We start from the raw sequence: 26,831 nt of genomic DNA on the forward strand, positions 1-26,831 counted from the left end.
AAGGGATTTAGGGATTTAGGGATTTCATCATCTACAGTCCATAATATCATCAAAAGATTCTGAGAATCTGGAGAAATCTCTGCAAGTAAGCAGCAAGGCAGAAATCTACATCTACAAGTGCAAGTTAAAACTCTGCCATGCAAAGCGAAAGCCATATATCAACAACACCCAGAAATGCCGCCGGCTTCTCTGGGCCTGAGCTCATCTGAGATGGACTGACGCAAAGTGGAAAAGTGTCCTGTGGTCTGACGAGTCCACATTTCAAATTGTTTTTGGAAATCATGGACGTCGTGTCCTCCGGGCCAAAGACTGTCCGGATTGTTACCAGCGCAAAGTTCAAAAGCCAGCATCTCTGATGGTCTGGGGGTGTGTTAGTGCCCATGACATGGGTAACTTGCACATCTGTGAAGGCACCATTAATGCTGAAAGGTACATACAGGTTTTGGAGCAACATATGCTGCCATCCAAGCAACGTCTTTTTCAGGGACGTCCCTGCTTATTTCAGCAAGACAATGCCAAGCCACATTCTGCACGTGTTACAACAGCGTGGCTTCGTAGTAAATGAGTGAGGGTACTAGACTGGCCTGCCCGCAGTCCAGACCTGTGTCCCATTGAAAATGTGTGGCGCATTACAAAGCTACAAAATACGACAACGGAGACCCCGGACTGTTGAGCAACTGAAGTTGTACATCAAGCATCCCACCTACAAAGCTTCAACAAATAGTGTCCTCAGTTCCCAAACGCTTATTGAGTGTTGTTAAAAGGAAAGGTGATGTAACACAGTGGTAAACATTCCCCTGTCCCAACTTCTTTGGAATGTGTTGCAGACATCAAATTCAAAGTGAGTGAATATTTGCAAAAAACAATAAAGTTTATCTGTTTTAACATTAAATATCTTGTCTTTGTAGTGTATTCGATTGAATATAGGTTGAAAAGGATTTGCAAATCATCGTATTGTTTTTTTTAATGTTTTACACAACATCCCAACTTCACTGGAATTGGGGTTGTAGCTAATAATATCCTAGTACTTTGTCTGCCGCAATGTGACTGGCTGATAGTGTCTGATGTCATGCAGTAGGATGTTTAACAGTGCTGGGATCTGCTGTTCACTTACCTATGATTGGCTAATAATGTCTGTCCAAACATCTGCACAAACACCGATTACAATGGGAATCTCTAAGGCAGGGGTCTTTAATTACAAGCCAACAAAGTCCCATTAGACAAAATATTATCAAGCAAAGGTCCGGAAAATAATTCTGTCTAACTTGCATCATGCTTCAGTGCCTTATACTGTTTACTGAAGTAGCCTAGTGGGAATATCAACATCTTATACAGTCAACAACTGAATATCAGATCAAATAAATTCCAGTTCAGTCAGATTTCAACAACATTTACTGTCAGTTTTCTCTTTTTAGATCACGTCATGTGGAATAACTTCCCTCTGAGTCACTTTCTTCTCTGACTGCTGCTTCTCTCCTCGTCCCTCCCGTGTGGCATCACTCACTCGAGTCTCAGTGCTCATCGTAATGCACAGATCTGATTGGCTAAGTAGCGTTATGTGTGATATTTCCGACACGTGATTGTCGGAACTGTCTGTGAGTTTCTCGGGTTGCTAAAGCTCCCATAAAGGCTAGAAAAGCTACGCAGATTAAAATAGGACCACGTCCATAGTTTATCGGTTCTAGGTTCAGGTCAGTATAGGACAGCGTCTGGGTCCGGACTCGGACCGCAGTCCGCTGATTAGTGACCTCTGCTCGAAGGAAGTGTGGAAAGAAGGGGACCTTCACAGAGTTTGACAAGAAACGACTCTTTAGAGCTCATCAAGATGTTTAACATTCATGCCGAGCCCACCACAGCATGACATTTTTGCTTTTTTTGGATTGTCTGCAAGTTAACTTCTGACAAAATGGCCAACACCAGCATTTTAAAGGCCCACAAATTAGGCATGCACAGGCTGCTCTCATTAAAAATCCATTGTGCAGAATGAGGTGTAAATTTGGCATTTGCACAGTTTGGCGTAACACGTAGCATCCCGGGCCAAATGGCCCTCAGTCTCTTACTAACCCCATTAGCCTGTTTGACCTCTGACGGGCTGCGGTTTCTCACAGCACGATGCTTTACCTCGCAGATCATTACTGAGAGAGGTCCAGTATTGACCAAGAGGAAATCATTACTCCATGATGGATTTCCTTGGCACGGAGGGTCCTCTGTCCAAGGGCCCTTGCATAACCTCCATCCCAGTTCAAAATTCATAAGACTTCACAATGCCTTTCTTGTCCTTTCATAAGAAAGCCTGGAAGACTCAAGCATAATATAACCACAACATTGCAAAAAGAAAAATCATGATTAGCTGCTTCAAAACTGTCAACAAAGCACACATGCCATAGCTTATGTTACATTTTTTGCAAGATGTTTGATCCTGACGAACTGGAAATCAGTAACCCATCCTACCCAGGCCTGAAGGACTGTCTGCAAAAGTTTGGGAACCCCTGGTCAAATGACACATTTTGTTGAGGAAAAGGTGAAAAAACTATACGAAAATGCATGTATTGTTATGCATACGGTGATGTACAGTTACAAAGGTAATTGCGTGTGCAAAAGTTTTGGCACCCTACCTGTTGTAAAGTCTCAGAACTTAATTAACTCATTAGGCCTTAATTGACTCATTAGGACTAGATAGGAAGGTCAAGAACCGTCAGCTTGTCCACTGATGAGAATTCCAGAGCACAATAAATTCTCTTCAGCCTTTTGTTAAGATTTAGCAACCAGGTGCTCCACTAATCAGCTGGCTGAGGATCTGAAAGTGAAGCTAATTAATGCATACAAAGCAGAGGAAGGCTATAAAGACATCAAAGCACTTCCAGCTTGCGATTTCCACATGGCTGTGAAGGGAAAATGTGGGAATGTCAAGGTAAGACCAAGAAAACTTTCAGATAGCTGCTCATATGCTGGCCAGAGAGGCAAAGCAAAACCCCCATGTGACAGCAAGAACTGCAGGAAGGTTTATCTGAAACAAGAGTGATGGTGCACCGTTCTACTGCGCAGCCTTCCTCGCACAGACATGATCTACATGAAGAGTCATCAGAAATAAACTTTACCTGCTAACTTAATCACAGACATCAACATCTGATGTGCATAAAACAGCATGCAGATTAGGCAGAGGCATTTTGAAAATAAGTGGTGACTTAATGAAATAAAATTCACCAAAATATATGTTTGGAGAAAAACAGGAGCAGCATTTGATGAAAAGAACACCTTGCCTAGTGGGGGTGAGTCTGTTGGCATGCTTGTGTGGCAGACAGTGGCCAAAGCTGAAAACTGGCTTCTACAACAGGACAAAGATCCAAAACACACCTCAAGAAATCTTTTTGGAACAGCCCTCACAGTCGGCTGACTTTAACATCACTGAAAATCTTTGGTCAGATCTTAAATATGCTGTGCATGCAAGCCCCCCAGGAATACAGAACTGGAAGTGTTCTTTAAAAAACATGTATCTCCATTTTTCAGTTTTTTTATATGTTGAAACTGCCTGTGGTGTGTAAATTTAATGGTAAATGGACCAAAATAAGTGGCCCTAAATTACATGGAAAGGAAGTCTGGTTCCACTAAAAGTTACATTAAAAGTATGTTTTTTCGTTCCCTTGTAAAGTTAGCATTTTGTAGAGATACAAGGTTTTGTCTATATATACATATATACATATATATATATATATATATATATATATATATATATATATATATTCTCTGTAAACCCTAGAGATGGTTGTGTGTGAAAATCCCAGTAGATCAGCAGTTTCTGAAATACTCAGACCAGCCCATCTGGCACCAACAACCACGCCACCTTCAAAGTCACTTAAATCCCCTTTCTTCCCCATTCTGATGCTCAGTCTGCACTTCAGCAAGTTGTCTTAACCACCTCTACATGTCTAAATGCATTGAGTTGTGGTCATGTGATTGGCTCATTAGCTTTTTGTGTTAACAAGCAATTGAACAGGTGTACCTAAAAAGTAGCCAGTTAGTGTGTGTATATTAGATAGATAGATAGATAGATAGATAGATAGATAGATAGATAGAGATGTTATACATGAGTGTGAAAAGGCTTTTTAAAGTTAAAAAAATTCCTTGTAAAGGTTCTACACAATTCATAGGTTTTTATCCAATATATCTCTTCAAAATAGAGTTGCTTAAACAGGTTCTGGTAACACTTCACTGTAGGGTTCTGTTCATAAGGTTGTCCTTACAACTGACATAAGCATTTATAAACAGTTATGTAGGGTTATCACAACAGGCGTCATCTGTCATAAAGACTACTTTAGGTGACTTTGATCAAAATGTAACCTTTATAGCAAATGATATTATTGGAACAAGCATTTATAACAGTTACGTAAGGTTATGTCAGTCGTCATGCCAAGCTTATGTAGTTGTCATGTTGCCTTATGAAAAGAACCCCCACAGCATGTAGGTAAAGCAAGTGTTACCCAGGTTCTTTCTGTGATGCCATAGAAGAACCACTTCAGTTCCGTTAGGAGCCTTGCAATAATAAGCACTGAGGAACTTTTATTTTAAATTAAATGTGCTATTTAAAACACTCAGCTTTAAGGTTGTTATATAAACTTTCACACTTAAAAATAAAGGTGCTAAAAATGGGTTCTTTGGAGTGACGCCATGGAAGAACCTCTTAAGGATCTCTAAAGCAGTGGTTATCAAACTGGTCCTCAGGGACCCCACAGAAGGCCCAGATTTTTCCTTGATCCCTGTTTTAATGTGGACTGTTTGGGGGGTCCCTGAGAACCACTTCCACAGATGATTCCAACAATGTGAAATATTAAAAATGCTCTGGCTGGAATTTATCCAAAATTTCAGGCCTTCACTCTTCAAAATAAAGGTGCAACTTGTGATGCCATAAAAGAAGCAATCATAACGGACGGTTCCGCTTTCCGTAAATGAGAAGACCCTTTTTTAAAGAAACCTGACAAAATGCAAAGGTTCTCTCTTTTATTCTGTCCAAACTAAGAAGCATAGGGTTAGGGTTAGTTAAGCATGGAGGGACTTTTATGTTAAAATACAGGTGTTACGTACAACACTCTGCTCTCAAAGCGCTGAGGCTGGTGTTTAATCAGTATTTTAAAGGGGAACTCCGCCGATGTGAACAAAATCATTCAGAGCAGTTGGGTGTGAAATGTGCCTTTCTGGAGAAATAACTGGTCACTATTGTAGCACTGGCAACCAGACATACGTGTGTCCACACTACACATATCACCATTTTCTCTGATATCCAAAATGACCAGTGAACTTACAAGTGTCTTATAAGGTTTTATATGGCATGCTGTTGGTTAAACAGTGCTAAATTTGAAGATATATGATTTTGGGGTACTATTTTTTTCCTTACAAGGCCCTGCATGTGCCTCACTGCCCCGCACGCCTTCTGTGATGTTTGGGTTGGCGGTGCTGCGTCACATGGTGTCAGCAAAACTCAGAGCTTATGTGAGTAACGTTATTCAGCAGAGGAGCTGCGATAAACCACATGTACACTCGCTGTCCTGCCCCTTAAACTGGCCTGTGTCCATTCACTCTGGGTTCTACCGCTTCGATGCTGTTACCCATGTTGAACGGCTGTAGCTACAGGTTATCCACCCATCCATCCATCATCTTCCACTTCTCCGGGGTTCGGGTCGTGGGGGCAGCATCTTAAGCAATGAGGCCCAGCCACTTCCACTAGCTCTCCGGGGGGGGGATTCCGAGGCACTCCCAGGCCAGCTGGGCAATATAGTCACGCCAGCGTGTCCTGGGTCTTCCCCGGGGTCTCCTCCCAGGTGGACTTGCCTGTGACACCTCCCAAGGGAGGTGTCCAGGAGGCATCCTAACCAGATGCCCGAACCACCTCAAATGGCTCCTCTCGATGTGGAGAAGCAGCGGCTCTACTCCGAGTCCCTCCCGGATGACCAAACTTCTCACCCTATCTCTAAGGGAGAGTCCAGACACCCTGTGGAGGAAACTCATTTCGGCCGCTTGTACCCAAAGCTCATGACCATAGGTGAGGGTGGGAACGTAGATCGACCAGTAAATTGAGAGCCTTGCCTTATGGCTCAGCTCTTTCTTTACCACAACAGACCGGTACAGAGCCCGCATCACTGCTGACCCAGCACCAATCTGCCTGTCAATCTCCCGCTCCCTTGTACCATCACTCCAAGACCCCGAGATACTTAAACTCCTCCACTTGAGGCAAGAGCTTATCCCAGACCCTCTCCACCCTTTGCTGCCTGAGAACCATGGTCTCGGATTTAGAGGTACTGATTCTCATCCCGGCCGCTTCACACTCAGCTGCACACCGATCCAGTGAAAGCTGAAGTTCACGGCCTGATGTCCCCAATAGGACCACATCATCTGCAAACAGCAGCGATGTGACCTTGACGTCACCAAACTGGACACCCTCCGTCCCCTGACTGCGCCTAGAAATTCTATCCATAAAAATTATGAATAGAATCGGTGACAAAGGGCAGCCCTGACCTGAGCTACAGGTTAGTAACCACAAAAGCACATTTTCTCGTGCTCAGTTGAGAATGTGGTTTTGACAGAAACACGGAAGTAATCCTGGAGTAAGATTTTCACTAAAAATACGTTTTAGGTTAAAACTTCATTACAAAACTATATTTGTGTAATAACATAACAGGACGTAGCTTTAAGAGCCATGAAATGCTTCAGACATCTGGTTCCTAGTACTATAATGGTGACCATTTCTGACTCTGTAAATCTAGAAAGGCGCATTTCACACCAAACCACTCATTTTGTTTACAAATGACTGAATGATGAAATAGCTTTAATAACTGCAAAATCGGTAGAGTTCCCCTTTAACTTTTACAAATAAAACAGTTGCTAAAGGTGCTAAAATGGGTTCTTTGGACTGATGCCATAGAAGAAACACTTAAGGATCCCTAAAGCTGTGGTTCTTAAACCCCAGAAGGCCCAGATTTCTGCCTGATCTCAGCTCTAGTGTGGACTGTCTGGGGTCAACTGTGCAGCTTTAAAACACTCATTTTAAAACATCCTGCTCTGGAAGCGAGACTTAAACGCTGGAATTTGTCCAATATTTCAAGCCTTCACTCTTACAAATAAAGGTGCTCAAAGGTTCTTTGGAGTGATGCCATACAAGAACAACTTCTGGTTCCCTAAAGAACCTTTCAGTGCATGGTTCCAAGAGCGCAGCTTCTGGACAACAGGGCACATGCTGGTACGATGTTAAGGCTGGTATTCGAGCAGAGCTTCAGGCGCTGGATTAACACACTGCTATGGCGTTCCTGAAGGGGAAGAGAAACATGGATTTGGTGAAGGACACCTGAAAAGCAGACTCATAACTTCCGTCCCTCTTTCTGGCTGGGGGCCCGGGGTGGAGGGTGGGGGGGTGTTGTTGGCAGCGGTCCAGGTGACTGCGGAACTGGAGGCCGCTTGACCCCTGAGCTGTCACTCACTCTGGGAACGAGCGAGGAAGAAAAGGAGAGGGAGGTGGAAGGGCAGAGCGGAGAAAGAGCAGAGAGACAGGAGTGCCTCTTTCACTGGCCATGAGGGACGAGAGTTTAATTGGCCATCGATCCATCAGTCGGACCGTCCTTTGGCTCCAGCACCCAGTTAATGATTGACCATGACGTCAGCCTAAACACACACACACAGGACCGGTTACCCTTGAATTTAAACACACATACACTCGCCTCCCCACAAAAACAACACAACCCACACACTCAGCCCCTCCCTGCGAGTCCAACTTCACTTAACTCATTCATGTCCATATCTGACAAGTTACATTTCCCTGGAGCCGCACACTGCCAAGCCACATTACCCCCACCCAATATGCTAAATGAAGTGAATAAATAAGCAGTAATTATGTATTAAAATATGCAGTGTGTTTCTGCAGAGGATGTGATAATGTTGCCAGGGGTGCAAAAGTTTTTGCATATGACTTTATTTATTTATTTATTTATTTTTACATGAATTTAAAAAATAATTTTAAAAAACGGATCCATTCCCTACATTGCATGTAAAACAGACCAACATATGCTCTCGGAACGAAACCTCGTATCTCCGGAATGGTAACTTTACAGAAGGAAAAAACTTTTAATGGAAGTCAATGGAACCAGACGTCTTTTCAAGTCATTTTGGGCCATTTCTTTTAGTCCACTCATCACGGAATTTACCCACAATGTAAAAAACAGCAGGCATTTTCAAATAGTCCAAAACTGAAAAATTACAAAAATGGAGATGTGAGGTTTTCGTTCCGACAGCAGCGAAATGCTCCAATGCGTCATTCATAATAAAACTCTTTACATTCACTTACATTAAAGGGCATTTTTCCCCCCTGTAGTCCATTTAGAGCATATGTGTGGCTTTATGACCCAAAAACAGTCCTAATTCATTTCTTCCAAACCATTTTCCAACCTCCTTTATGCCCCTTAGAAATAAACAGGCTGTTTCTGAGCCTTTAAGACTGATATATGTGAATAAGCTCTCATCTGATTGGCTGCGCAGCTGAAACACTCCTTGCAACCTCAGCATAAATGGGGTAAACTGCTGTAGCCTGAAGAGGTTGTATATATATGGAAATGTGGCTGCTGTGGCGTTACAGAAACAATGGATTTATTGAAATGAATTCATTTCATTTTCATACGTAGGCATGGACTGTGAGGTGAATGATGTGTTTTGAAAGTTTAACCGTGTTTCTGTGCATCAAAGTCAAGACTCAAAACTGAGAAATAGCGTTACTCACATAAGCTCTGGGTTTTACTGACACAGTGTGACAGCACAAAACGAACGCTGGGCAGAGTGAAGCTTCCTTGAGCAAGACACCCAACCCCCAACTGCTCCCTGAGCGCCGTGGATAGGGCTGCCCACTGCTCCGAGCAAGTGTGCTCACTGTCCCCTTGTGTGTGTGTGTACACTAGTGTGTGTGTGTGGAGCTTCACTGCACGGATGGGTTAAATGCTGAGGTCTAATTCCTCTGTGCGCAAACACTATTGGTCAATGGTACTAAACTTAAATTAAAAAAAGAACAGGCTAAAATATGGTAAGCATGTGCTGCTGTGAGCCGCCCTGTAAAGCCTGAAATTTACACAGTGGAGCTGTGAAGTTACACAGGAGCAGCGTATTAATACTACAAACATCTGCAACTTGCATGAATAAAAACAATGATTCCAAACTGTTGATTCTAACTACACTAGTTCTTCTTCACGATCTGCACAACAGAAGAAACACGCACTGAAGTGAAAGCTTTTATTCTTTCATTTTATTAGGATTAACAGGACAATCACAAAGTTGTCACAAATCACAAAATGAAGAGCACACTGAAGCTGAGGGGTCGAGCCTGTAGGACCCTCACCATCTCTCAAAACAGGGACTAGGACAGTTGTGTGAAAAGAACCTGAAGGTTTGTAGTGTTATGTTTGACCAATGCAGCTTCCAGAGCACAAGCACAAGCACGTTAAAGGGCAGAGGGCAAACGCACTCGTTTTCTTCAATGTTAAACGAGGCAAAGAGACTGAAGGGCGGTGAAATGAAAACTCCTTCAGCTTTGCCTACATATTTGAATAGCAATGTGTTGTTTTTTGTTTTTTTTTTAATTGGGAAGGACTTGGAAGCAGGTCAGAGAAGCTAAGTTGGAGTACTTGAATCCAATGCTGCCTTCTAAAATACCTCACTGGGCAGGAAAACGATTCCGAGATTGAAGAGAAGATTCCCTTGAAATGGAGCTGGTTCAGTTTCAAAGGAATTCCAATCGCCCATCTGCTCTGGCTGCCCGTTTCCTTTTTTCCAAATCCGCATTCACAGTTGCGCCCTCAAGGTTTGTGCCATAAATCTTGAAGTAAACTAGCCTGAGGAAAACCACGACGACACACCCTAAACGTCTGGTAAACAACCTGGTAAACAATCAAGCACTCTGGAAAGGAGGAAAAAGACAGCACAAATGGGGTGGGGGGTGAGTCCCTGAGAGATGTTGGGGGACCCCTCTGCTACAGAAGCCGATGCATACAACCAGCTCGGATAAGCCTCAACCACAGACACGAACTGGAAGCAGAACACAGCTTTCTACATCAGCCTGGCAGTTCATTTATACCTCTTTTTATGGTGTATATAATACGTATACACATACACTTACACACGGCTGGATTTATTATTAGTATTAGTCGTTTTTTTTGTTCTTTTGTTTGCTTTAAATTCATATTTTCTCATTTCTGAGAAGTTTGGTCACACAGTTAAACTGGGATGAAACTAAACAGAACATCAGAGACCAAAGCGGACAACTTTCCCTCATTATTAGCCACAGAGAAAAATATTCCAGGATGAAAGTACAGTGACAGAAAGAAAAATTAAAAAGCATGTAAGTGATACAAGTTGGGGCAAGAGCATTGTGATTCATACACAAAACACCCTGCATACAAATACAAAAACATGGACTATACCTAACTAATACACTCGGGGTGGAGAGATTAAGGAGGGGAGGGATCCTCATGTATAAAATGAAGGGGCGAAAAAAGGGAGGGGGGGGGCGTACAATTTGTGTCCATTAGCTGACAACACTACAGCATAACGTACACCTACACAAGCAGAAACGGTAGTGAAAGAGAGGAAAAGGAGGCCATACGAACACCAACAAGGCCTGAACAAAAGCATAGGTTCACTGCTAATTGCTTATTAGGGTGAACGTGGTCCCCCAGATTCCCCAATAAGTCAGCGGGGGGTCAGGAATGCATGTGGCGAAACTGGAAGAGGAAGAATTAGCAGGCTGATGGAAAAGGGGCCTCATCTTATTGCAGGTAATCGCACAAAGGGGGGCAGTAATGAATGCAAATGCGTTTTTAAATATATATTCTTTGTTTATGAGCATGTTAACTTTTGTTAACATGAGTGATACACTATGGTTTTAAAACTGAATTTTGTGTTTCTCATTGTATGACGCTGTGTGTGTGTATGTGTGTGTGTGAACAGAGGCCCATGGGAAAGGGAGAAGAGAAGGAGAAGAGGACAGGGAAGATGAGGGGAAAGGCCACTGTTGACCTCCTCCACCTGCCCATCGCTTGGCCATCTCTCAAGCTCTTCCTCTCCTCGCTGGGTCGGCTGTTAGCAGCGCGTTTCGTAGATGCCGCTGCGGCCGATGTAACGAACCCATTTAATCACGTCGTGGTCGCTGTAGTTCAGCTTCGGCTCGAACACCTTCAGGTAGCGCACCTTGAGGCCGGACGGGGCAAAGGGTACCTGGAAGAGAGGAACCGGAGTTTAACCTTTTCAACTCCTTGAGACCACGGGTGACTCCAGAACGCACTTAGTCATATTCATAACTTTCATATTTCAGAAGCTGCATTCAGAAGCTGGGCATCGTGTGAGGCTATAACTCTTCTCTCCAGTCAAATAGATGGTGATGTCATTTTAAACCCATATAATAAAAGAAGCTGAACTCAGTTTGTTTTTCTACTGAAAGTCGAACCGTTTTTCCCCAAATCTGGGCTATAAACTATAAACAGACGGCGTCTCTTCAGTGATCTACTCTGTAAACATTACTTTTATAAAATAACACAAAGAAATAATAAACAGCAGTAAATAATAAGCATATAGTGATGTGTGTAGATCATAAAACACATGTTTTGTTAATCTGAGGGAGCTTTTACAAAAAATAAATAAAAATTTACATTTATTTCATGCAGTTACTGAATAATTTGCCTTATGATTTGGCCACGAAAATTCAGATGGAAAAACCAAAACATACCCTAAACAATGTGACAGCTGTCAAAAAATGAAATTTACAGTTTAAAAATGGACATTTTAAGCCATCACCATGGCTTAAAACAGCAGCAGCAACACTGAAGCCTATATTTTGTCTGCATTTTTGTCCATGTTTACAGATAAGAGTAAGTCTCCACTGACTTTTCTGCATAATTCAGTGGATGAGATGGAAAATGCTCTGTTCTAGAGAAACATACCAGGTCAAAATTGTTTGTAATGGTGGTGATAGGAACCAGACATCCACCTTTAAAAGCTCCCTCACAGAAAGTCATTACACTGAATGGTTATAAATACGCTGCCTGATGTCTGAGACATTGTTTTAAGAGGATGAGTGGAGATACTGGCCCAAAATGTATTTCTAAAATCCGTTCATGGTGGACATGTACATGCAGGGCAAAGCAGTCTCCAAAGAATTTTTTTTTTCATCACTACTTCACAATACACCTGTAGGGTTTTGGATAGTAAATAAAATAGCTATATTTGTGTTGTAGACATCCTGACCCCTAATTCCACTGACCACAGTAAAGCAATCTGAGCCAGTAATTTTCTACACAACTAACTATTTCACATCACACCTCTCTGAATGACTTTGTTGACATTCCAACCACTGAATTATGCAGACATCTGGAAAAATTGGTGGAGTTTGGCTTCAACAACCCGATATAGTTTGGGGCACATATGGTGATGAACACAACCAGGGCACCAAACTGACCTCAAAGTTCATGGAAATGGGTGGACGTGCCCACTTCTTCTTGTCATTAGTGGGCAGCAGCTCAATCTCTGCACTGATCTGGGACTCTTTCATACCTGCCATTCGCTTGATCCTGCAAAAACAGAGACAAAGGACAAAGCCGGTTAACAAAACAAGTAGGAAATATATTAAAGATGAGATGCAGCATAAGAGCTGAGTTGAGGCAGAGAGGAGAGAATACAGATGGTACTCACTTCCAAACAATGGCATTCTCACTGGCCTTGTACTTGGCTTTTCCCTTCATGCAGATCACCTGCACACCACTGGTGTTGAGAGGGGTGGGGATGCGCACCTGAGGAAACAGAACACGGTAATTAAATTAGGGCTCGGTTTTGTTTTTAGATTTGCATTTTTCTAACACATCAAGGGTTCATCAAGATTTTTCCATTTCTGCAGACTTGATTACTACTCTACTGCTCTACATCAAACATTTTAGCTCATTTTAAGGACTAATATGGAATTTCTGTGTTGGTGCAATAATTGATCATGAACAATCGATAGTGGCAGACGTCTTTTACACTGAACAATCAAACAAGCAAATAAAATCAAATCAATACAATCCACATATGAAGTGCGGTGCGCACAAAACATGCAATTCCAAAATTGGACAGGCAATAATAATTAAATTGACCCTTTTATTAGTGAATATTTTGTTGTAGTTGTTATTTTTTTGACCTTACTATTAATAAACAAAAAATAATATGACCTAATTATTTGCTGGGCAGCCTTTATGATACAATGGCATGTTCTTTACAGCAAACTCTGCAAAATGTATATTCCCCCTAGTGTTAAGTTCTCAGTGCAACCAAATCTGGGAGATTTTCTGTTTAGAGGACAGTTTAGGTGTTTAGGTTAGTTGATTTAGTTCAATAACCGCTTTGGTAGCTCATTTAGCGTGCAAAAATCAACACACACTATATTTCCAAAAGTATTCGCTCGTCTGCCTTCACATGCAAATGAACCACAAGGGTTAGGAGTGTGTTTATGGGAATTTTTGACCGTTCTTCCAGAAGCACATTTGTGAGGTCAGACACTGATGTTGGACGAGAAGGCCTGGCTCACAGTCTCCGCTCTAATTCATCCCAAAGGTGTTCTATGGGGTTGAGGTCAGGACTCTGTGCAGGCCAGTCAAGTTCTTCCGCACCAAGCTGGCTCATTCATGTCTTTATGGACCTGCTTTGTGCACTGGTGCACAGTCACGTTGGAACAGGAAGGGGCCGTCCCCAAACTGTTCCCACAAAGTTGGGAGCACGAAATTGTCCAAAATCTCTCGGTGCTGAAGCATTAAGAGTTCCTTTCACTGGAACTGAGGAGCCGAGCCCAACTCCTGAAAAACAACCCCACACCATAATCCCCCCTCCACCAAACTTTACACTCTGCACAATGCAGTCAGACAAGTACCGTTCTCCTGGCAAGCGCCAAACCCAGACTCATCTATCGGATTTACAGACGGAGAAGTGTGATTGGTCACTCCAGAGAACTGCTCTAGAGTCCAGTGGCGGCGCTTTTCACTACTGCATTCCACGCTTTGCATTGTGCTTGGTGATATAAGGCTTGGATGCAGCTGCTCGGCCATGGAAACCCATTCCATGAAGCTCTCTACGCTGTTCTTGAGCTGATCTAAAGGCCACATGAAGTTTGGAGGTCTGTAGTGATTGACTCTGCAGAAAGTTGGTGACCTCTGCGCACTACGCTCCTCAGCATCCGCTAACCCCACTCTGTCATTTCACGTGGCCGACCACTTCATGGCTGAGTTGTTGTCGTTCCCAATCGCTTCCACGTTGTTATAATCCCACTGACAGCTGACTGTGGAATATTTAGTAGTGAGGAAATTTCACGACTGGACTTGTTGCACAGGTGGCATCTAATCACGGTACCATGCTGGAATTCACTGAGCTCCTGAGTGCGACCCATTCTTTCACTAATGTCTGTAGAAGCAGTCCGCAGGCCTAGGGGCTTGGTTTCATACACCTGTGGCCATAGAAGTGCTCGGAACGCCTGAATTCAATTATTTGGATGGGTGAGTGAAAACATTTGGAAATATAGTGTAACTAGGGCTGAACTATTTGGCCAAAATATTTAACTATGCCTTTTCTGACAAATTTTGTGACAAAATTGTGATTATTTTCTCTTATTTAAGGCCCAGTCTTGTTATTTTATCCAAGACCACCAGCTAACTCGCCTTTTCTGGCTTGAAAAGTTAAACACTGAATGTACTGTGTCAGACTGCCAGTTAACATACACAGTACACAGACATTTGGTCGCTTCCAAACTCATGTACAGACAGTTAATAAGCTAAACATTATGATAATGCAGGCTGCAATAAAAACTGCATCTCTTGCATTATAAAAATTGCAGTCTTTCACAGTATAGTTTCAATACTCATAATATTCAGCCCTAGACATAAGCTTAAATTATTTACTCAGTACATTTAATGGTAGCTAAAAAGCTGCCATAATCTTCACAGACACATAAACGTGCAGTCCTGACATGATGGACTCAGAACTAAATGCAGACATATTCTGGTAAAGACCACATTACATTGTAAAACCGATCCTGTCTGAATAGTACTTATGTGGCTGTCTTAAATTAGCACCTACTGACGCACCTCAATTTTCTGCGCCAGCAGCGAGGGTTTGAAATTGGACTTGATGACCACCTTCACCTCCAGTTTGGTGCGGCCTACCTCTCTGACCAGCGGGATGACACGGAAAGGAAGAATAATGTCCTTAGTGGTGCGATACCTACAGCAAGGATGCACAGGAGACAGGATTGGTTAAAAGGCCCACACAAGGACACATGGTGTATAAACTGACGTACACACACACACACACACACACACACACACACACACAGACCTCATGAGCTCGTACTCTCCATCCGGCGGGATGAAGCTTATACTGCGCTCGGAGTCAAACTTGCTGAGTCGTACACACTGGTGGAAGGTGCAGTCGTCAATGGCTATAGACTGTTTCCCACTACTGCAGGACACAGAGAGGAGAACACAGCAGACAGATGGTGAACAAAGAGCTTTAGTGCAGTGAAACTGAACTACAGCAGTAGGTTTATGCATTAGCAACATATTGGGAGGGACTGGGGCTTGCATCACTTTGACCAGAACAAAACCTCAGTCACAAGCATGTTTTTAAACAAACTCTATATGACAACATGTACGGGAATGGGGCGTGGCCAATATGAAAAGAGCCAGGGCTAACAACACTAATCTGACGCCACATTTCCTGCAATTTCCCCCTGGGATCAATAAAGGAATCTGAATCTGTAGGGATGTCCTGATCCAGCGGTTTCTACTCCTCCATCTGATCAGGGTATGTTAATGTTGATAAATCAGCCGATCCTGATCTGCTTCTTTTAATATCCTAGCCCATCAATATTTAATCCTACAGAAAATGACTTCATTTTTAGTATGCGCATTGTGTGACAACCTGGACTCTAATTTTGCCTGATGCCTACTTTTTATAGCCTGTTTCACAGAAATGTTTGAACACCCCTGGAGAAAGTACATGTTTTGTTGATTTTCCAACTGAAAATAAATATAAAGTAAGTAACACAGAGCACAAACCTATACATGACATTTTTCTGCAAATTTGTGTGCTGAATTTAACAGATTTGAAAAAAATAAAAAGTGCCACAACCTCTACAAAGGCCACACTGGGTTTTATGTTTATCCCAATAGGCTGAACCCTACAAATAAAAAGTAACTATGCATTCAGATGTGCAGGAGTAGAGAGCAGGCATGTCAAACTGGGGACCTTCCAACCCAAAGTGCTGAAGAGAACAGTGTTTACACTCATCTAACGCTCTGACTAAAGGTTATGACTGCCTTGCTGATTAGCTGAATCGGGGTGTTTAATGAGGCAGTGAACTGAAGTCTACAGTGGCCCACGAGGACTGGAGCATGACACATGCTGTAGAGGGAGTTTTCCCTTATTCTGTCATTTGGCCAGGGGTGCTCAAACCTTTGCGCACAACTTTACTGGCATAGGACCAAATGTGATAGATGTCCCCAATTGTTCTTTGTATCAGGTACTTCAATGTTCTGCAGTGAAATAATCTTTTATCATGTGTGTACAGCTGTAAAGACTCTTAACTGATTTTCTGATTTCTGTCGACTAATTATGTGAAATAATCAGTTAATACTCGTGTGAATACTCTTGGATTTCATAGTGCTGTATGCTCACAGTAGCCCGCTCCTGTTTGAATGTACTGTTTCGATTAACACACTGGTTTTAAAACCAGAAGGCGCTCGTAAAGCAGAGCGTGTCATTACCTGTCAGCAGAAAAATATAGGCTGAAGTTTTTGTACATGCTTCTGGTGGCATACTGCCGGAAGAAACTCTAAGCATAACATCTTAGACCTGACAAGCACAGACTCTGCCAGACTGAGAATCTGGGCTAAAATCAGGGAAAAGCTGTTTATTGTAACCCTGGCTTAAGAACGCAAAAGGTAAGAAGGAAAGACTGGAATGCAATTGGGCTTAAAAGGCCTGATAGCAATCTGTGAACTTATGCCTGGATCAGCTCAGATCCTGATCGTTTGGATCAGATCAGGACAACCCTAATCTTAACACTGATAAACCCATGAAACCTTAAATGTCAGCCAATGTGATTGGGCAAGCAATATATCAGCCAGGCCCTATTCAAGTTCTGTTTTGGTCAGAGTTTGGGAGTGTGAAGGGAACCACGGGCCCAATAAGGAGGTCACAGGTGTACAAATACTTATAAAATTGAAATAGTGGCCATTTATTATGTTAAAAACATTTGTAGGGTGTAGGAAGGGGCACAGTTGGGGTGGCTAGTTTTACAAAAGGACAGGACAGATGAATTCATGATTTCAGAAAAGTTAAACCTCTGAAACAGGCCACAAATAAACAAAGATGGACCTCACTCACCTTACTAACACTCATTCTCAAGTACAAATAAAGGCAACACAAGTGCCATGCCATGCAAGTCAAGTCAGGTCTGTCACAGAGCCTAAATCCTACTGAGACCGGCATGATGGCATGACACAAACACACCAGACGGTTCTACACACAGTAAAGACAGGACGATATGCAGATGGCAGACCAGGTGAGGTCAGGAGTGAGAGGTACGCTACCTGCCCCCCAACTCACTGAAGTCCAGCAAAGAGAGAGAAGAGAAAACGGCACAAAATAAAAATAAACAAAAAACAAAACAAAACAGAGGATGAACCAAAGGACAAACCCACTGCCACTTTCAGGAGAAACAGAAGAGAACCTAGCACTTAGACACTTGCCATCACAACCACACGGGAAAATAAAGATGACAATGCATGACAAGACGGGGGTTTATAATAACACCACGCATACTGACTGTACTCACATCAGTGTTCAAACAAAACATGCTTCATAAAAATCTGTTTCTTTTTTGTGTGAATAAATCCTCACTCGATATTCATTTGCATCCAAGCTTGACCGAATTACATATTTGCTTCTCTGGTTTGGGGTATTTGATGACTAATTCAGTTCTCCAGCCTTGGGAGGCGTGATAATTTCAGTTTTCTGAACAATGAAATTTGTGTTTTGACGACAGACTTTGCTGCTTAACTGCTTGCGCATATTTAATACAGTGAAAGGGTCAGACTGAGATCAGGCATAACATTATGACCTATATTACTGTATAGGTGCACTTTGTAGTTCTACAGTTACAGCCTGTAGTCCATCTGTTTCTCTGATACTTTGTTACCCTGTTCTTCAGCGGTCAGGACCCCCATGGACCCTCACAGAGCAGGTACTATTTGGGTGGTGGATCATTCTCAGCACTGTAGTAACACGGACATGGTGGTGGTGGGGTGTTAGTGTGTGTTGTGCTGGTCTGAGTGGATCAGACACAGCAGTGCTGCTGAAGGTTTTAAACACTGTGTCCACTCACTGTCCACTCTATTAGACACTCCTACCTTGTTGGTCCACCTTGTAAATGTAAAGTCAGAGGCACTAGCTCATCTGCTGCTGCAGTTTGTGTTGGTCATCCTCTAGTCCATCAGTGGTCACAGGAGGCTGTTGGCTGGATATTTTTGGTTGGTGGACTATTTTCAGTCCAGCAGTGACACTGAGGTATTTAAAAACTCCAGCAGCACTGCTGTGTGTGATCCACTCGTACCAGCACAACACCACCACGTCAGTGTTACTGCAGTGCTGAGAATGACCCACCACCCAAATAGTACCTGCTCTGTGAGGGTTCATTGGGGTCCTGACCACTGAAGAACAGGGTAACAAAGTATCAGAGAAACAGATGGACTACAGGCTGTAACTGTAGAACTACAAAGTGCAGCTATACAGTAAGTGGAGCTGAGAAAATGGACAATGAGTGTAGAAACAAGGAGGTGATCAGAACGTTATGCCTAATCGGTGTATTTTGATTCAGCCAAGAAGCGATTTAAAACGGTTCTTTATGCATCTTTATTTTTCAATCAGTCGCCTACTTAAAAGCACACATTCGCAAAGATGTTACGCAAAGTGTTTCAGCCTGGACTGCTTTTTGAACGAGGCACATTAATAACAGAACCCATTTACATAGATCAGTTTTAAAAAAGCAGTAACAAAAAAAAGCTGTTTAATTTGAAGTGACACATGATGAGAGATCTTCTTGAAATGGTCATGGCTTTTTTGCTACATAAAACCACATGTCATAAATGGACCTCTGGAAAATAATACATTACTATAAAAATGTAGGACTTGAGCCCTTTAAACCGAAGACTAAAAAACAAAACTACTTTATTGTTTTATTTGGTTTTTTTTTACATTTTTATCTGTTTATATGAACTAGTTCAGGGTGAGAATCTCTACGTTCCATTAGATTTTGATTTAGGGACCCAAGATGTGATTATGAAATTGTTCTTTATGAATCCTGATTTTTGAATTTGAATCACTTACATTGACATTTTATCTGCATTTATCCATCTTCATAAGCATCATCAGCTTGACTGAATCAGAATGTAGCATATCGTCGCCGTGCGAAGAAAAACATGCATCTCCACTTTTTGCCACTTTCACTTTTTTTTTTACAGGATTTGAACACTGCAGTCATTCTTTACACAGTGTGAAAATTTCATGATGAATGGACCAAAAAAAAAAAAAAAGCACCAAAAACTGCTTAGAAAAGAAAAAAGGAAAAAAAAAAAAAAAGAAAAAGAAAAACAACCTTTCCTTCGACTTACATTAGCTGTAAAGCCCTCTCCTGTAAAGTTACTATTTTGGAGCTACATGTGTTTCTTTGGACAGTGATGCTATTCACAGTGCACTTATGTCTTTGTTTATAGGTTTAAATGACAATGAATAAAACTTAATTTTAATATTTTGGTTCTGTGTGTTACATTGTTCACTACAAGGCATTTTTTGTATGCATAAGTCCATGAAATATAAAAAGTATGATTAGGTCATTCTTATACTGATGCAGAATCTTTCAATAGAGAAAAGTGATGAATCTCGGAATCAATCATTTTTCCCAACCTCTTGGGGCAAACAATGAAAGAAAAGCAATCACGAGATTAAGAGCAAAACTGTGGTTTTTGGGGAAATTTTCTTTCAAAGATAAATTGAACCAGTTCAATGGCCAAGTGCTGCAGGAACCTTCCTCATGCCACCGTGTGGCCAAACCATAAAATGTAGATTTCTAAAGGAACAAAGTTAGGCCTACAGGACAAGACAGTGTTTTTCTTTATATTAGAGAAAACAGTCTACCAGTATTTTTAAATCAGATCTATCAGTGATTTTCAAATATCAGTACTTCACTCAAATCTCAGTTCTGATGTTTACATATCCATAAATTTCACAAAGACCAGACTTACATGATAAAAGACCAGATGGCGGTTAAACAACCTCACCTTTTGCCTGCTTCATCAGTGGTGCCCCCTTTACCCTGCTTGTCTATGACGATCTTGTCGTTCATACCGAACTTACACTCGGGCATTCCGCTCAAGTAGCTCTTCATGACCACACGACCTGAGACGTGAGCGCTCAGCACCTGACCTGCAAAAAAAAACAAAAACACACATACACACTTAAACTTAGATTTACACAGATTTTATTGTCATTCAAATTAACTCCGTTAATTTCGGTGCCTTGGCTCAGAGTAGATTGGGGAGATTAAAAAATAAATAAATAAAAATGTATAAGTAATACAACGTAGTGCAAAGTGTAGTGCGTATGTAAACATATGCATATCACCAGATAAATAGATTTTTTTATTTAGTGCTCAGCCGTCTTATGGCATGTGGGAAGAAGTTGTTTTTGAACCTGGCTGTTCTGCTTCGAAGGCTTCAGAACCTCCTTCCAGAGGCCAGCAGCGAGAACAGTCCATGGTGGGGGTGGGAGGGTCTCTCTACACTTGTTCCAATCATGCAGCAGTGCTCACAAATTCACAGCTGTTCTCTCAGTTATGCTCTCTTTGTTTTAAAACTTTAAAATGCCACGCTAACTTTGAAGGAGTAGCAGAAAAAGGCTCCAAGTCTTCAGTCTTGGATGACCAAAGTGTAAGATCTGTGGTAAGCCAGGGGCCAAAAATACAAAACAACAACGCAGCAGCTCATTAGTCTTATGTTTTCAAGCGTAGCAAGCATGTGTATATTCTTTAAACAATGTGACGGCTTCCCTTTATGTGAGGCACACTGCCTTGCTTTTAAATTCAGGGGGTCTGTAAATATCCAAGAAGGGTCTGGCTGCGGATATGCACTCTCAGCCTGACATGCACTGCCAGCCTACTGATGACGTCAGTGCTGCTGTGCCACGACAGTGTTTTTGTCTGTTTTATGAGGAAAAACAGCAAAACACGAACTGCTGGGCAACAAGAGCTGCACTGGATGTATATTAACCCTATATTAATAATTAAATAAAGAAACGTTCAAAATAAAACCCACCACGACGATTAAACTCAAATGTCAGGTTTATTCTCAGAAATGGGGCAGTCATGGGCTAGAATTTAGGGAACCAGCCTTGTGACCGGAAAGTCGCCGGCTTGATCCCTAGAGCCAAATGCACATGACTGAGGTGTCCTTGAGCAAGACACCTAACCCCCAACTGCTCCCTGGGTGCTGCGGATTGGGCTGCCCACCGCTCCAGGTAAGTGTGCTCACTGCCCCCTAGTGTGTGTGCTCACTAGAGAGTACGTGGTGTTTCACTTCACGGATGGGTTAAATTTCCCCGTTGTGGGACTAATAAGGGTCACTTAATCTAATCTAATTAATCTAATCTAAAAAAAAAAAACAGAAAGGCTACCAAAACTAATGAAAGCCATGCTGAAGATGAAGAACCGGGTATGAAAAACTGTAATACTGATTAAACTCATTAAGCATTCTAGAAGATTGTGACAGCGTACAGTCAACGTGGTACTGATTACTTCTGCCGTCTCGTCAACGTCGTCTCCTAGAAAATGGTCAGACAATGTAGTCACAACTTTCTGAAGAATTATGTTTGTGTTATGACACTGTAGAGAGCACCAAGCAGACGAAGTTGTGGGCATCAAAACAGTACACTGTCACAACATAACTGTGTTTGCAGAGCCGCGAGGAATAAAACCTGATTTTGTTTCCCCATCAGGAATTGGCTTGATGTTTGCCATTAGAAATCATTAAGAAACGATCAAATGTGTCTGGAATCAGTCCCAAAAACACCTGATTGAACAATCAGAATCCTTTACACTGTGATTTCAACCCATCAGGAAAACACAGAACACCATCAGAGACTACTGAAAACCACCAGGAACCAGAGGACACTTGTAATGGGTTCTATGACTTTTTTTCAACAGGGAGGTACATTAAATGGAGTTCTCCTCATTATAGACGAAAAATGGATTAAGTGATGGTGTCGCTAAGCAGCAGCAGCCAAAGGTTACCGTGCTGTTGTGGCAGAGAATGCATGTGCACATGTCAGTGGGGCTGAGAGAGCAGGTCTGCAGCCAGACTCTCCTGAAATATCCTCGTCTGTGTGCAACCAATGCTATTTATGCTCCATCAGCTCCAAACTAATCTAAACTGCATCCGAGTTTCAAGGAATGACAATTATGTGGTGTCAAGGGTCAAAGACGTTTTAAGAAAAATGTTCCTTAGAGCAGTTAAATAGAAGTACACAATACTGTGTGAAAGTTTTAGGCACCCAAGACACATTTTCAAAATCTATTTGTGTAGTTTGTTGAGAAGTGTTAATATTTGAATAAACATGTGTAGAATATTAGTATAGAATATTAATTAATAATTATATATATATTAATTAACAATTATTTTACATTATATATATATATATATATATATATATATATATATATATATATATATATATATATATATATATATATATATATATATAAAAAGTGATTTTCTGGATGTTAGTGTGTTTAACCATTTCCAAACGTCTCCTCGAGGAAGCCCAGTATTATATGTAGTTAAAAAGAAGCTCCTGGTTTGACCAATCAGTGCTTCAGTAAATTGAGCTCATGATGTAATTGATGATATGAACAAGTCTCTGTGGCAGCTGTGAAGGTGTCGGGGAAAAATATGGACCAAAGAAATTCTTGTTACTTTTTTGCTTTTATGTTTATTTGAATTATGAATATGAATTTATTCTAATGTATATTATGATAAACTCACTGCTGAGGTAAAGTGTTTAAAAAGTTTGCTTAGATGGCTAAATCTTTCACTCAGTACTGTGTCAGTATGCCAAAAATACAAAGTCTCTCACTGGCTTTAACTTTAATACATGCTATTTAACAAGACTGAAGTATTTTCTACACCCCTAAGCGATGAATGATGTCCACATAGGAGCAGCTGGGGTTTTTTGAAAAATGCAAAAAAAAAAAAAAAAAAAAAAAAAAAATCTGAAAACTCATATGAAGGGCAAACTATAAAGTATGCTGCTCCAGCTCAGACGCAGAGAAGATCAACATTACCCTGTGGTGACATCAGCAGATTAACGCTCTCCAGAACATCCAGGAAGAGCTCATTGCGCCGGTACTTTATACCCTCACGCCTCCAGCCGATCTGTCCGGTCACCTGACTGGTGATCTGGGACTGCTCCTCTTTTGTCTGAAGGCAGGTGAGCAAGAGGTGAAATCAAAGCGTTTGTCTGACTGACAGACACTCAAGTCTGATTGTATATTTATGGCACAGTAAAAACTGACGTAACACATTTGCACTCACATGATGCTGGAAAGCAGCAGTTAAAGTTGTCAGATCAGGCGATGAGGTGCGGCAAAGGAAGAAAAAAAAATATGATCAAAACACATTAGCGACTCCGTTTTCTCTCCCTCAAGAAAAACATACTTTCAGGACTGTCAGTTTATAATGACAATCAAAATTTAATTTGGAGGGACATAAAACCACACGTCAAAAAAAAAAAAATTAAAATACATTACTATAAAAATGTAGGACTTGAGCCCTTTAAACCGAAGACTAAAAAACAAAACTACTTTGTTTTATTTGTTTTTTTTTATCTGTTTATATGAACTAGTTCAGGGTGAGAATCTCTACGTTCCATTAGATTTCGATTTAGGGACCCAAGATGTGATTATGAAATTGTTCTTTACGAATTCTGATTTTTTATTTGAATCACTTACATTGACATTTTATCTGCATTTATCCATCTTCATAAGCATCGTCAGCTTGACTGAATCAGAATGTAGCATATGGTCGCCGTGCGAAGAAAAACATGCATCTCCATTTTTTGGCATTTGCACTTTTCTACAGGCTTTGAGCACGGCAGTCATTCTTTACACCGGGTGAAAATTTCATGATGAATGGACCAATGAAAATGTGCCAAAAACTGCTTAGAAAAAAAATATATTTCCACTCACTTACATTAGCTGTAAAGAAAGCCCTCTCCTGTAAAGTTACTATTTTGGAGCTACATGTGTTTCTTTGGACAGCGATGATATTCACGATGCACTTATGTCTTTGTTTATAGGTTTAAATTACAATAAATAAAACTTCTGACATTTGAAACACTTGCTCATTTCCTGAAACCCAGTATCATCAGTGTTGAGAAGCTAAATCAAAAATGTGATTCATACCAAGGTGACAACTCCACCAAAGCAATCCGGTCACACAACAGTTAGAACTGAAACAAAGCTGACCTACCAGTTGGCTCCTTCAAAGATAATCTGAGACATACAGTACTGTGCCAAAGACTTAGGCACCCAAGACACATTTCCAAAAACTATTTATGTGTAGTTTGTGTTTATTTGCCAAGTGTTAATATTTGAATAAACAAAATGTATAGAATACTGATTAATAATGATTTTATATATATATATATATATATATATATATATATATATATATATATATATATATATATATATATATATATATATATATATATATATATATACACACATACCCATACACATATACGTACACACACACACACACACACATACACACACACAATAGTGAAATATGGACCCAAGAAATTCTTGTTACCTTTTTTTGATTTTATGTTTATTTGAATTATGAATATGACTTTATTCTAATGTGTATTATGATAAACTCACTGCTGAGGTAAAGTGTTTAAAAAGTTTGCTTAGATGGCTAAATCTTTCACTCAGTACTGTGTCAGTATGCCAAAAATGCAAAGTCTCTCACTGGCTTTAACTTTAATACATGCTATTTAACAAGACTGAAGTATTTTCTACACCCCTAAGCGATGAATGATGTCCACATAGGAGCAGCTGGGGTTTTTTGAAAAATGCAAAAAAGAAAGAAGCTTCATCGACAATCGCAGACGGAGAAAGCATGGCCTGTAAAGCTTAGCCATACAGTAGTTATTCATAAACATTGTGAATATTTGACTCAATAATTAAGATATTTTTAAAAAATAATAAAACAGAAAAGCTATGTGAATCTCTAACTTTCATTCATTTTTATCAAAGCAGTTCAGCGCATTTTTTTTTAATCAGTGTGACAAAAAAGACTAAACACTACTGAATCATCAGTAGCATCTAAAGACTGCAAGATGATTTGCCTGGACGTTATGCAAAAATGTCACCACATTCATAACTGAGAATAAAACCCTGTAAAACTTTCAGGGCCTCAAATTTCCAACAGGTTATTTAGAGAACTGAAAGATCGATTTTCAGTGCTTAAAAACGTCCCATATAAACCCATTAAAGGTTATTGGAGGAACCCTTAAAACTCTACAAGCTCTAACAGGAACTTCAAACTACTTCACTGGGCTTCATCAAGCATCTTGCTTCAGCAGTTTTACTTCATTCAAGAACCGTTCTTTTCAAAAGGGCTCCTGGAGGCTTCTTAAAGGGGTCTGCCAGTGTGGCAAGCTGGGGAACCCAAAAAAATATTTCTTTTTACATTAGACAGCACGCATGTCAAAGATGCTGCGTCCTCTGCTCTCTACAGGTCTCTGCAACCTGGTTAGGGTTTCCAGATTTGGCAAGATTCACTTTAATTCTACTTGCAGTGACAATTTTTTTCCAGAGTGATGTTGTATTAAGTTTTTTTAACTAATAAATAAATCTAACAACAACAATAAATAACCACATGTTAGAAAACTCACTTTTAATCTTTAGATATTTGGAAAGCTCAAGGTGTGTGTTACACTTTAATGATTAAAAAAAGGTAAACTTTCTCTACTAATTAGCCTAATTAAAAAGACAAATGGCAATAATTAGCACTGGAAGTGATGGCTTGGCCCAAAGTCAAATTAACACACAATTTTCTGCCTACAGCGAATGTAGACCTTCAGCCAAGGCATGTGCATCCCACTATTTCAGTTTTGCACTGGAGCTATGAAGCTAATCTAGCTGACAAGGATTAGAAGCTTATACCCAATCACTAACTTTGATTTGTGTCAAATTGTCAAATGTTTAAAGATTAATTATGTGGTTTCTGATGCCGTATGACATACAGCCAGCTTGAAGCCTTAATTTTCTTATGTTAGACTCGTAACTTCAGCGCAAAACAAACATCGGACAGCAAACATGTCCTGGATGATCAACTACATCTGGGGTGAAGTGAAAGCTGTATAAATTAGATTCTTGGCTAAATCATCACTTCATACTGGGCAAATAAGTAGCAATAACCTCTGGGCTTTCTTCTTGCACCCACCTGGCTCTTTATGCCCTGCTGAGTGATGAAGGTCTTTAGCGCGCCAGTCTCAGAATTCTGGGGGTAACCAAAGTCCAAGATCTCTATAGTAGCAGGAAAACAACCAAGCAAGTGAACGGTGATTTACCTGACACATGGACACTCACTAAACACTACTCAATAAGCACTCTTGTCAAACACCCACGCTCCTCACAAGCAGCCTAGTTAGGACTGTTGTGAGATCACTCC

At 41.0% G+C, this 26,831-nt stretch overlaps 1 protein-coding gene across 2 annotated transcripts in view; it reads right to left on the reverse strand.

The window, feature by feature from the left end:
* Positions 1-9,244: 9,244 nt before the first annotated feature.
* The window catches only part of ap2m1b (adaptor related protein complex 2 subunit mu 1b), a 30,391-nt gene continuing 12,804 nt past the window's right edge, over positions 9,245-26,831 (reverse strand). Inside the window, exons 4-13 of one of the 2 annotated variants that reach the window (XM_017719522.2) lie at positions 26,604-26,686; positions 23,682-23,687; positions 23,432-23,567; positions 20,376-20,520; positions 17,631-17,645; positions 15,373-15,495; positions 15,123-15,258; positions 12,709-12,806; positions 12,476-12,587; positions 9,245-11,238 (exon numbers count right to left, since the gene is read on the reverse strand). In XM_017719522.2, the coding sequence (XP_017575011.1) occupies positions 11,104-11,238; positions 12,476-12,587; positions 12,709-12,806; positions 15,123-15,258; positions 15,373-15,495; positions 17,631-17,645; positions 20,376-20,520; positions 23,432-23,567; positions 23,682-23,687; positions 26,604-26,686 (989 nt within the window). In that variant the 3' untranslated portion in view covers positions 9,245-11,103. The remainder of the gene's footprint in view (positions 11,239-12,475; positions 12,588-12,708; positions 12,807-15,122; positions 15,259-15,372; positions 15,496-17,630; positions 17,646-20,375; positions 20,521-23,431; positions 23,568-23,681; positions 23,688-26,603; positions 26,687-26,831) is intronic. The other variant, XM_017719524.2, reaches the window with a different exon arrangement.

This window comes from Pygocentrus nattereri, chromosome 7, assembly GCF_015220715.1.
Source record: "Pygocentrus nattereri isolate fPygNat1 chromosome 7, fPygNat1.pri, whole genome shotgun sequence".
Lineage (NCBI taxonomy): Eukaryota > Metazoa > Chordata > Actinopteri > Characiformes > Serrasalmidae > Pygocentrus > Pygocentrus nattereri.